This window comes from Barbus barbus (genome assembly GCF_936440315.1).
Source record: "Barbus barbus genome assembly, chromosome: 46".
NCBI lineage: Eukaryota > Metazoa > Chordata > Actinopteri > Cypriniformes > Cyprinidae > Barbus > Barbus barbus.
This window is the reverse complement of record NC_136724.1, coordinates 12789164-12801745: the sequence shown is the minus strand read 5'-3', so window position 1 is coordinate 12801745 and position 12582 is coordinate 12789164. Positions and strand designations below refer to the sequence as shown.

The 12582-nt window shown below is 35.6% G+C and overlaps 1 protein-coding gene across 1 annotated transcript in view; it reads left to right on the top strand.

Moving 5' to 3' along the window:
* The window catches only part of LOC306864585 (contactin-associated protein-like 2), a 388195-nt gene that overhangs the window by 204512 nt on the left and 171101 nt on the right, over window positions 1–12582 (top strand). The window contains exon 9 of the mRNA XM_079408681.1: window positions 2891–3040. Within this exon, the coding sequence (XP_079264807.1) occupies window positions 2891–3040 (150 nt within the window). The remainder of the gene's footprint in view (window positions 1–2890; window positions 3041–12582) is intronic.

Here is a 12582-nt window from a genome sequence, read left to right as displayed (position 1 = left end):
TGTAGTATCTTGTTCAGTATTTTATTTTGTTTTCCAATATGAGTACCTAAACATCCTGAAAACAAGATACATTTGCTTGAACATTGAACATAAGTCTTGTTTTCTGAAACTTTACTCAAAATGAATGTGTATTTTCAAACTTTAAAGCGTTGCTAATACAAGATGTTAAATTTAGAGGTCATATTGACATATTTTGATGAGTATTTATTTTTATTTTAATATTTTTTTGTGAAAATGTGTAAAAACTTAAAATTATTATAGACAATTTATAAATTTGATTAATTTTGTTTTATACAGTTATAAACATTAAAATCCGTTTTATGTTAACAATTTCAGCATCATTTTTTGAAAGACAGCCAATGAAACTTCTGTCTTTTGAGATAAGTAACAAAGAATCTGAACAAATTAACTTATGTTTTAATTAATTTACCCACCAATGGGCAAAACTCTGATGCATAACATAAAAAAAGTATATATTAATTCACATTTCTTTCATACAAGATGTAGAGGAGGCAGACAGAATAGGCTCCTCTCATTATTAAACTGATTCATTAGAATGTATGTTTATGTATATATATATATATATATATATATATATATATCCATGTGTTCATATGTTTATATTATCATTTGCTTCTGTCCAAAATGTGTCCCAAAAAAAGTGCAAGGGAAAAATGCTTTCATTTATTAGAGTTCTCTTAATTTGGCTTGTTTTAGGTCAGATTTCTGTACAGTATATTAGTCTGCTACTTCTTTTAGCTGATTTTATTATAAATAAATGTATTTATTTAGCATTTGTCACTTTTCAGACTGATTCAGAGTAACAGTTGGTGAGTCTCTTGAATGATTCAAAAGAACCGTTCAAATCTAGTTTTAGTAGACCAATTCTAGTCTGTTACTGGTACAAGTTGGTTATTGCTGAAGGTAGATGTGTTTGACCAACATGAAACTACTTATGCTGGTAACCAAAATATTTTACTGGTTATATAAGAACTAAACCAGCTTAAAAAGGCTGTTTTTTTGTTTTGTTTGTTTTTGTTTTCAGGGCATGCCAAAATAATCAGACATAACTCACACTTTAATAATCTCATCAGCTTTGTATACCCAAATCTCAAACGTCACTGACACTCGTTTGATGTTGTGTTGTCATATCAGGGCACTTAACATAATTTAACTTGTACACAAAAGCCATCTGTTTGTCCAACTGTCCCACAGAGCAGCTCGTGACAGGCATCTCTGCTACACCGTTCACTTCATACACCTACGCAAGCACAAAATGTACAGAGTTTGGGAGAAACTGATGGATGACATACTAGTAAATGGAAGAAAGCGCTGTCCCTTCATATCACCAGCAACTTCTGAGAGACAAATTTATCAGCGGTAATGGCGTGTAAGGTACTTTGGCCTTGTTCATGCCAAGTGGACTGAGCCTGAGAGTGAGAGCGGTCAGGAAGGAGAGAACAGTTGTTCAGTGTTTTGTGGTGTGTGACAGATAGAGATAAACTGGCCACTGGGGACCTCCAATGAGCTAATGTCTTTCCACCAGTGCATGATTAATGGTGGAAAGGAATTCATTGCTCTAAGCTAGCATCAACCTGGTTATTATGTTCTGATGACTTTTGCCCTTCACGATGGCATCAGAGTAAATAATAACTCTCTGATTTATCAATCAGCGCTGTCAAATCAACAGCTGCTGAGGGTTTGTTAACCTGAACCCCTGTCGTCCTGAATCCGCCCTCGGTGGAGACATTTAGACTTGTCATTTTATCATCAGCAGCCTACTTTTATTAGTATTGCGGATTGCATTTGAATTCCAGATGTAAAATCCTGTTCAGTATATGTTTGTATGTGGGTCAGTGACTATTTGATAATTAATTGAAAATGCAATTTATGCGTACACTGACTTGAATACACCCCTTTAAGTATGTTTTTAATTTAGGATTTGTTTCATTGATTAATTGATTGATTGATTGTAGGCGGAAATAAAACTGTCCTGATATAATGTTAAAGTAGAAAGCTTCATTAAAAGATTTTAGCATAGAAAATCTAATTAAACATAAATATTTTATTGTTATTTCTTAAAATATAAAGTTTTTGTTTGAAAGAAGTCTCTGCTCACCAATGCTGCATTTATTTGATCAAAACTACAGTTTATTCTGAAATATTACAATTTAAAATAAATATTCAGTCTTTAGTCTTAAGTCTTCAGTCTCACATGATCCTTCAGAAATCATTTTGCTATGTTTATTTGGTGATTTAGTTTTCAATGTTGAAAATGGTTTGCTGCTTAACATTTTTTTGTGGAATATTTTCTCTTTGAATAGAAAGGAAAGAAAAAAAATTAATGCAAATGAAATACAAATATTTTGTATCAGTATACAGTAATTTACTTTCATTTTTTATTAATGCATCCTTCGTGACTAATGTATATACTATACTTAAAAAATTCAGTATATGATTGACAGCTATCAATATGTGAAAAACTTGTGTGCACTAAATAAGTCATTTGGCATAACTACTGTGTTAGAAACAAGAGGGAAAAACAACAACAGGAAATAATAACAGAGAGAGAACCTGTAATTATTTATGAAGGTTAATTCATCTCAAAATATAAGATAATTTGACCTTTTAGGACAAGTTTAAGTTGCAAAGTGTCATGTGGTGTGACTACCCAAAAACGTTGGTATGATATGATTTAATAATTCATGATTTGTTGTAATATACTTTTTAACTTGAGAAATATGTTTATTCTATGATCTTTCCATAATAATTAAGATTACATGCATTCAAATTGTAAGGTAAGTGCAAATTTTTACTTGACAGAGTCAGCTGTGAAAAGGTTCCAGCGTTGTTTTGGAGGATAATCAATAGTTTTACATCTTTTTTATAGGTTCTGGTCTGAATGATGGAGAATGGCATGATGTTCGTTTCCTGGCCAAAGAGAATTTTGCCATGCTGACCATTGATGGGGACGAAGCATCGGCAGTGAGAACCACCTCGCCTGTCCAGATCACAACAGGAAGCACGTACCACTTTGGAGGCAAGTTCAGAAATTTACAGAGCCCAAAACTGAGTACCATGAGAATAGATCCTCAGATCTTTTCACTCTCCCTGGTGCATTGGCCACTGATTTACAAAGGCCTTTGAATTTGTGTCTGCTGAGAAACCAGCACTAGAAAGGATTTGAGAACTTTCTTCACTATGCATGCATAAAGACAACCCTTTAAAGAAACCAGGATGGGCATTAATGCTGATATGCTTTTATGTTTTATCTCGTTTAATTGGAAAACGAAAGAAAATTAACAAAGAGATGGCCGGCTTAAAAGAAGAAATAATTGGCTGCCCAGATTAGTGTGAACGTCCTCCATTGTCTTTTAACTCTCATGAGGACCGGAGTGTCAAGACAAAATGTCAGTACAGTTTTGATGTAAAAATTAATAAAACATTTATCACAGATATTACTTAGATAAAATTCACTTAAAACCATAACGACGTCTTCTAGGAAAAACATTGGGCCTCACAATGTGAATGAGATAAAAGTAAAATGTGAGTCAGAGCGTCTAAGTCTGATGGCAAAGCCTTCAAAAAGATTGCGCTCTTGAGTTGGAAGTCAAAAGAAGATAGAGATAAAACCAAGATGTTGAATTTATCAGACGCTTTTATCCAAAGCGACTTACATTGAATTCAAGTTACAGTTTTTACATTTTATCAGCTCTTGCATTCCCTGGGAATCGAACCCATAACCTTGGTGTTGCTAGCGCCATGCTCTACTATTTGAGCTACAGGAAAGCTTTTATAGTTCAAAATTTCACATCACAAAATTTCACATCAAAATTTATAGTATTATTGTGATTTAAAATAACAGTTTTTATTTTAATATATTTATTCCTGTGATGACCAAGCTGAATTTTTACTCCAGTTTCCCAACAAATCCATGGTTATGGCATGTAACCAACATGCCAGAAGAAGATAGTGGAAATAGTGTTGCTTTCGTCAACGAAAATTATGACTAAATATTGTCGTCAACGAACCTTTATCACATGACGAAAATAAGACGAGACGCAACGTAAATGCTGGTCATGTGACGATGACTATAATTAAATATATTATGCAATATTGTTGACGAATAAAAACGAGACTAAATATGTGGTTTACAAAATAAAAACTATGCTAAAATGTCTCTTAATTTTCGTTGACCAAAACGAGATGAAATGTTATAACGTATTTCGTCTCGTTTAGTCGCGTTATTATTATTATTTTGCAGTCTTTCTGTTTCCTGTGTCTCACTTCTGGGGAGATGGTCCTCACTGCAGAACACAAGATCCAGGGTGTGTGGTTGGCTCTAGATCCAACTCCTCTCACCTTACATTTACCTAAACCTACCCGTCTCCATCCCCTGATCCCTAAACCCACCCATCCACACCCCTAAACCTACCCATCTCCACCCCTAAACCTACCAATCTCCACCCCCTAGATGTAGATCCAACCCCGCCCCCTGGATCTTTGTTCTGCAGTGAGGGGCTACTGCTTCTGGGGCTGCATCAGGTTGCACTGCGCAGATGCAGGCGACATCACTTCCTCAAGCCCCACTCGCAGCATTATTTAGAAGACGACAACAAACATGTTAACATGTTTGGTTGGTAAAATAAATGTTGTAAATTCAAATCGGAGCGTCTTCCTTGTCTGGAATGGATGTATTCTTAAGTCTATAAGGTAACAATAATATAATAAGATAACCTTGTTTGAAATGGGTTTGGCTAAAAGAAAATTTTGGTTTCGTCTATACTATTAGCGCAGTGGTCGGCCGTCAGGGGAAGCAGGGCCTTCTCTGCTGGCCCTATAAAAAATTAGATTGTGTGAAAAATGTTTTTATTGATTATATAGGTATCATTTTCATTTGTGTAATGTCCACTAAATTGCCTATGATTAGTTTAGTTCAGGTTGAACTGGAATATCCTACATAAAAAAAGTCCGAGGCCAGCACTACAGATAGTTCTACCCTTTTGTTGAAAGACGTCACATCTGATTTGTTACAAGCATTAGTGACAGAATCATCAGCCAATCAAATTTTGACTTTCAATGACAGCCCGCCCTCTGGGTCCAGCTACGTGCCCAGTGCTACCCCCAACGTTAGACCGCCCCTTTAATCAGGGATTTCCAAGGTACGAACATGGAAGTAAACGAAAAGAAAAATGACAGCTGCAGTCATCGGCGCCTACACCAGATCTTGTTGCCGATCTACTAAAATCGTCTTTTTCAAGGTGCACTTTTGCAGACAAAAGAGAATAACTGAGAAAGTAAGACCTACACCCAAAGTGAATTTGCCAACAAAGGCCAGCAAAGGTTTTATACACCAATTCAAAGATTGCAACTATGAGTGCTATCAGTGGCTAACAGCTAGCACCGAGCACAAGTTATTTTGTTGGCTGTGTTTACTTTTAAATCCGAGTAAAGGGGCATGGAATAACAGACCCATGGACTTTATTTACAAGTGACAGGTGAGTGCTTTATAATTTGATGAGTATTGTATCATGCACATTGTTATGGAGGTGTAGGTGGTGTGTTGATAATACTGTGGTGTGGTGTGTGGATGTCCAGAATTTGTACAGTTTTGCTGCTTTGGGCCCGTCGTCATTTTAGAGTGACATGAATGTACATAGTGACCCGTATATTGGCGGATTACTTTTACTGACCATGTAGGGAAATTTACTCTGCATTTAACCCACCGCAATCTAGCCTACTATTAAAATAGTTGATCAGCCGTCATTGTTTGTTGAGAGCCTGTGTGCGGCATAATATGTGCATTATATGCATATAGCTGTGTTAGCTGTAACAGAGATGTGTAAGATGTGTGCATGTAGTTTACAGCTGCTTACTGAAGGCCCTGACTGAAACCCCACGGTATGCCACTGCTACTAGGTACTTATACTATATTGACTGGGTTAAATACAGTGGTGTGAAAAAGTGTTGGCCCCCTTCCTGATTTTTCTTTTGCATGTTTGTAACACTTTAATGTTTCAGATCATCAAACAAATTTAAATATTAATCAAAGATAACACAAGTAAACACAACATGCAGTTTTTAAAATAAGACTAAAATGCTCAGACTTTTAGTTGACTGAAACTTGACTAGACTAAAAAGAGTATGAACGTGACTAAAACTAATAAAAACTAAAATGACAGCTTCACACAAAGACTAGACTAAAACTAAAATTAAAACAGGCCGCCAAAAACAACACTAAGTGGAAACGATCCACTGTATAGTTGTTGAAAGCGATCAGTTGTCATGATTTTCTTCAGTCCAAAGACATCAGCTTGATGTATTTGGATCAGGGGATCTGAAAAGTGCCAAAAACATGTCAAGAATAATTTTGAACAGAACTGGTCTGAATGATGGAGAATGGCATGATGTTCGTTTCCTGGCCAAAGAGAATTTTGCCATGCTGACCATTGATGGGGACGAAGCATCGGCAGTGAGAAAGAAAGATGAACAGAACTTGTTCTCCTTCTGAAAAAGTGGGAGGGCGCAGTGACCTTCAGTCCTCGGATTTCGACATTAGGTTTTTTTAAGTTTTCGATCCAAAGTTGCATGTGCCACCCCACATACATTCATTTTCCCCCTTTGATGGAAACGAACACACCCCGGTGCCCTCTTCAGCCAGCCATCTGTCCAATCGAGCCATTGGCAGGAAGTCAGAGATAAGAGCATGTTCAGCGGCTCAGAGAGGCAAGTATGCAAAGGAAGAGCAGCAGCTGAGATAGACAGCAGTGTCTGCCGCTATCAACCTGCCTGTCTATTGAGGCTGAGGGATAGCATGGCTGATAGCTTTATCAGACTCACACATCTTCAAAAACAGCTAAATGAGGTAGGAACTGCAGTCCCTTCGCTCTGGGTCTGGCACGGCCCGGCAGCACATTTACACTTGACAGCCTCTAAAATGAGATCAAAAAGCTTCACTTCTCCTCACTGCGCTGCTGTTGGTTCACCTGCACACTAACTATAATTATCAATCATGCTTCTCCATCCGTCACTGTTATTTTCTAGAGAGATGTGTCTGCACTGTCTGATTTGTTTACTGCTGATTGGATCTTTTTTTGAGCATAGCGAGATCTCCATATGGCAGAATATGAGTATGTCAAAGAGTGTTAACATTGGGAATGACTGTAAAACACAGATTGAAACATATAAATGAATTAAACAAATGTGCAAATTCCTCATTCTTGGGATAAACTGTTTTCTGTCAAATCATGGTCTAAGACTGGGGGTTTAAAAAAAAATTTTGAGGTCAAGCCCCTCAAATTTTATGATTTTTGGGGGGGTGGGGGAGGCTGCATTCTAAAATATAATCATTTAAAGTATTTACTTATTGATTAAAATTTATTTTATTTAAATAAATGAATATATTATGTAACTCTTTTTCTTTGTATTTATACTGTAAAGCCAAAGAAGATTCTTTAAATATATATTTTTTACTTTAATTTGTATTCATTTTCATTACATTGTCGAAATTTTGTCTTTTTGAACTATAATGTATTAAACTATTGTATTAAATATATTTAATTCACATCTTAAGTTAACATTTTTAATTTCTTAACCCTAAAACATAAATTTTTGTAGTATTGCTTTCTCTCAAATTTTCTATGGATCCTCAAACACCTTGTGGTCCATTAGGGGTTCCTGAGCCCATGTTTGAAAACCTTTGGTCTAAGACAGGGGTCTGCAACCTTCAATGTCAAAAGAGCCATTTTGGCCCCTTTCCCACCAAATAAAATTCACAAAATTCCCCAAATAAAGATAACACGGCATATAGCTAAAGTTTTATATTCAGTTATGTTGCAGGGCAGGGGAGTATCAATCATTTCAGAAGTGAGAGGGACAGAAATGTCAAATGTAGTAATAACATTAGTAATCAAAATATTTATGTATGTATAATTGACAAAAAAAAATATTATCTCTTACTTTTAATTGGCTAAGAAATGAAAGACACTGCTGGACAATAACCAATCATTTGTCTTCTATAATATTTTTGATAAATATTTTACTAATGACAATTTTATGGTTACGATTGTACAATCAGTATATATACACATTACAAACTCTTTTTCCATTCTTATCACAGAATAAGGCAGAACATATATTTGATAGCTTCTGTACTGTATTTAATGCTGTCAATTACCACTGTATAATTCATATTCATTACCTGGAGAAGACTTGAAAAACACACACAAACCATATTGTCTTCACATTTCATCACTTAAGTTTTATGCTTGTCATTCAGCTTACCTACAGCAATAGCAAGATACCTGTCAAAAGTTATTATTACTTCTCATATGAGTCCGTTTTGGACTTTCTGCGCGAGATTGGCCCTTGAAAACCTCTACTTTAACACACTTTACCAAGAAAAAGTGAAGGGGAAGAGTTTAGGTTGTACTAAAAGTCGTATTTGTACACCCTACAGGGAGCCACCTCAGAGGGATGAAAGAGCCGCATGCGGCTCGGGAGCCACAGGTTGCCTAGTCCGACTCCTGTTCTAAGAGATCTGAGCCCTTATTCATGAAAACTCTTAGTGCCAAGTGTTGCTCCTAGTAACAAAATTTGGTAACACTTTAGAATAGGTAACACTTGTTAACTATTAACTACGACTTTTCCCACAATAAATTCTTAATTTGCTGCTTATTAATAGTTAGTAAGGTAGTTGTTAGTTTAGGTATTGGGTAGGATTAGGGATGTAGAATAAGGTCATGTAGAATAAGGCATTAATATGTGCTTAATTAGCACTGATACATGGCTAATATTCTAGTAATATGCATGCTAATAGATAACTAATAGATGTAACCGTAAAATAAAATGTTAAAAATTCTTAGAAAATTCTTAGAAATGTGAGTTTCCTCTTAAATTTAAAGAAATGTTCATAGTAAAGAAAAAAGTAATTCACCCTTAAAAGAGGTCTTAAGCAATATGTTTTATTAAACAAAATATTAAATTATTAAACTAACCTCTCTGTGGCTTAAATGGGCTTTGCTTTAAATGATTTGTATAGCAGTATAGTTTTGGCAGCTTTGTTGGCTCGCAGAAAAGCCTTGTTGCTCCCTAGCCAGTTCATGAATGGTCATTATAAAGTTGATTCTTTATTTGGATGATTATTATAAAATGAGGTAATTTGTCAGTTAGAGGACACTTTTATATCTAAGAATTAAATGAGCAAATTACAGTACAGTTTTACTGCAGTGACTGAAACTATTTATCTTGCTCTTGGGCACTATGGTGTTAGTTTAAAGGCCCTGATATACTCACAGCAAAGTTCTTTTTATTTCTTTGATTAAGGGTAAAACTAAGTTTGAAATACTTGAGCAGTGGAATATTGTTAGCTAACATCCCACGCTGCTGGGAGCAGCATTTGGATGAATCTGTTATGTGTTCCTCTCAATAATGAAATAAACACACAATTAAAAATTGCAGCGGTGAGAAAACAACATTTAAGAAAGCATCTGATCATAGCGATGTGGATATGTTATAACCAATACTGCAGTTTCACACTCCAGTTAAGTCACATATAGCAGTATAATATAAAAGATTGTTTTAAAACAAGCGGCTTTACAGTATTAAACATGAAAATGTGTCAGTGTTACTTTCAGTTAGAATTAGAACTTCACTTACTACTTTAAAGTAGATCTCCAGCGTGTTCACATTATTACTCACGTTGGACCTCAACAGACTAAAAAAAGAAATTAAACCGGAGAAGATTTCTATGTCAAAGAAGACGGAGCCACAGAGCCACATCTACCTGTTATGCAATCACCACAGACCAATGGCAGTTTAAAGGTGTTTACCAGTCAGAGTGAACTTTTCCAGAATGTTTGCTCTGGCAAGATGTTTTAAATGCCCAAAACTAACTCCAAAATCTCTATTTTGCCTTAATTTGGTTCAAAACGACATTAAATTAATGCACATAAATATAGATCTTCAAAACAATGGTTCACCCAAAAAATGAAAATTTACTCATTCTCAGGTTATCCAAGATTTTGATGAGTTTGTTTCTTCAAAAAAAAGATTTGGAGAAATTTAGCATCACATCACTTGATCACCAATGGATCCTCTGCAGTGAATGGGTGCCGTCAGAATAAGAGTCCATTTCTAATAAAAACATTACGATAATCCAAAAGTAATCCACAAGACTCCAGTTTGTCAATTAACATCTTGTGAAGTGAAAAGCTGGTTGTTTGTAGTAAACAGACATTTTTTAACTTAAAAGCATTGCTAAAATACAATTCCTCTATTAAAAGTAGTCTTGTCTGAATCAGAAGATAAATATGTACAAATCAAGTATTGTTTATAAGTGATAACAGTCCAAAACTGTTCTAAACAAATATATACAGCGGATGGACTTTTTCACTGGAGAAAGCATTATTATGGATTATGGACTGAATTTGGCTGGAAGCGACAGTTTAAAGTTAAAAACGTCTTGGTGGATTTGTTTCTTATAAACATGCAGCTTTTCACTTCACACAGTGTAAACTGATTGACTGGTGCCATGTGGATTACTTATGGATTATTGTGATGTTTTTATCATTGGTTTGGACTCTCATTCTGACGGCACCCATTTACTGCAGAGGATCCATTGGTGAGCAAGTGATGTAATGCTAAATTTCTCCAGATCTGCTTTGATGATCTTGGATGGCCTGCGGGTGAGTACTTTTTCAGCAAATTTTCCATTTTTGGATGAACCACAGCTCCCCACTAGATTTCTTGTTTATCTAGAGAAACCACCAGCATGAACACTGGTAATTGAGGCTGCTTATGCATGGAAGCTAATTGTAGAGCATGGAACTGAGCACATTAAATTTAATGTGGTAAAATCATCAAAGGCTTGGCTCTGATCAGACTATGCTAGCAATGGAAAGGTCATCTACAAAAAAAAATATGCAGGACCAGATTAGGTTACTAGAGGCAGCTAATACTGTATGTTCCCATTCACCAGTGTGAACTCACATGCATGTTCTGGCAGACTGCAAAAGCATAACAGTCTCTCTTATTTCTATGTATGGAATGATGCCTTGGTTTCTCAGATGTCAGTTTAGTACAAAAACTATGATGGCTTCTCAGCTTAAAATCAGTGTAAATGTATACATTAAATCTGGGAACTGGCTTTATCTCTGTTTAGGAGACGGTTTAAATAGATCAAAAGGGGTTGTAGGATATTTTTCATGCAGCTGGTAATGCTATTTATGCTATTGTTTGGCATCCAGTCTGATGTAGGTAATGTTTTATCACTGCTTTCTCTAACAGAATACTAGTTTACCTTGAAATAAATAGATAAATACAATAACATTTTGGATTTTGCAATGTTCAGATTTTAAAGTGAACCCTATGTGCCTCTACCGGTGAGTTATTACTGTTATCAGCCTTGAGATAATGACTCTAAAGAGCAAAGACAGTCATGTGTGTTTGTGCAAGATAAGCCTCCAGTAACAGTTCTACACCTGATTCAGATCCTCATTACAGGGATAGACAGAGTGGCCTCATGCACATTGTGTTTCCACAACTCCTGGCATTTCCCTGCCTTCCTGAGGTTAGACATGCTGTTGAAAAAAAATATAATAAATAAATTGCATTGCGAGAGCTTTGGTATGTGTAAGGCCCAAATTTAATACATGAGATGCATACATACTATTGTATAGGGTTCAGATGTCTTCAACATTTCTACTTTTTTATTTATTTATTTTTAAATTCAATTACTTTTTCAATTGCCAAAAAAAATTCCAGTGAAAAAAAAGTCTAGCGCACCAAAAAAGGGAAATACTTCAATCACCCCAATGTTGTTTATTTGATATCAGTGGGGTCATTTGTGTTTAGGTCAGAAAGAAACATTTTTTTGGGGGGGTGAACAATCCCTTTTGCTTGCTAACTGCCCATATTTACATGCTTTTAAATTAAATTTAAACAAAACCTTTTTGCACATTGTTTTAACATGCATTTTCATGAAAATAAATATATTTTTGTGACCACATTAAAAAAAAAAATCTCTAATGAAACCTGTTCAGTGAATACTGCAACGTATCCCATTCATAATTTAAAAAGTTTTCCTTCTTCCTTATGTGACAAAGCTCATCTTGAACTTTTGTGAACAAAACATAATTAGCTTTAGCACATGTTTGATGGTTTAAGCCCTAATGGAATATCCTAGCAAACAAAAAAAAATTCCCATCAGTCCCTGATGTTTCCAAAAGACCTCTCATATGTACTTAGCTGTCTGCAGTGGAACAGCGAGAATAGCTCTTTGTTTTTCCAAGAAAGGGACTGCTTGTCTCCCGACATTCTTTCTGGTTAGATCGATGTAGTCTCCCAAACCCATTTTACAGAGGATGGTTCTGCACATTTGTGGCAGACCTCACCGAATTAATGACTGTCTGATGGGAGATGGCAGTAGATTGGATTTTGTAATAAAGAAGACAGCATTAAACATAGAAGGGCCGTAGAGTTCTTCTGCAGCAGATTAGGACTTTAAAATACCCATCAACCTGTAGGAGGTCAGCTTTTGTTTTGATGACTTTCTAATAGAGTGGAATAAAGAAAAGGGACTCT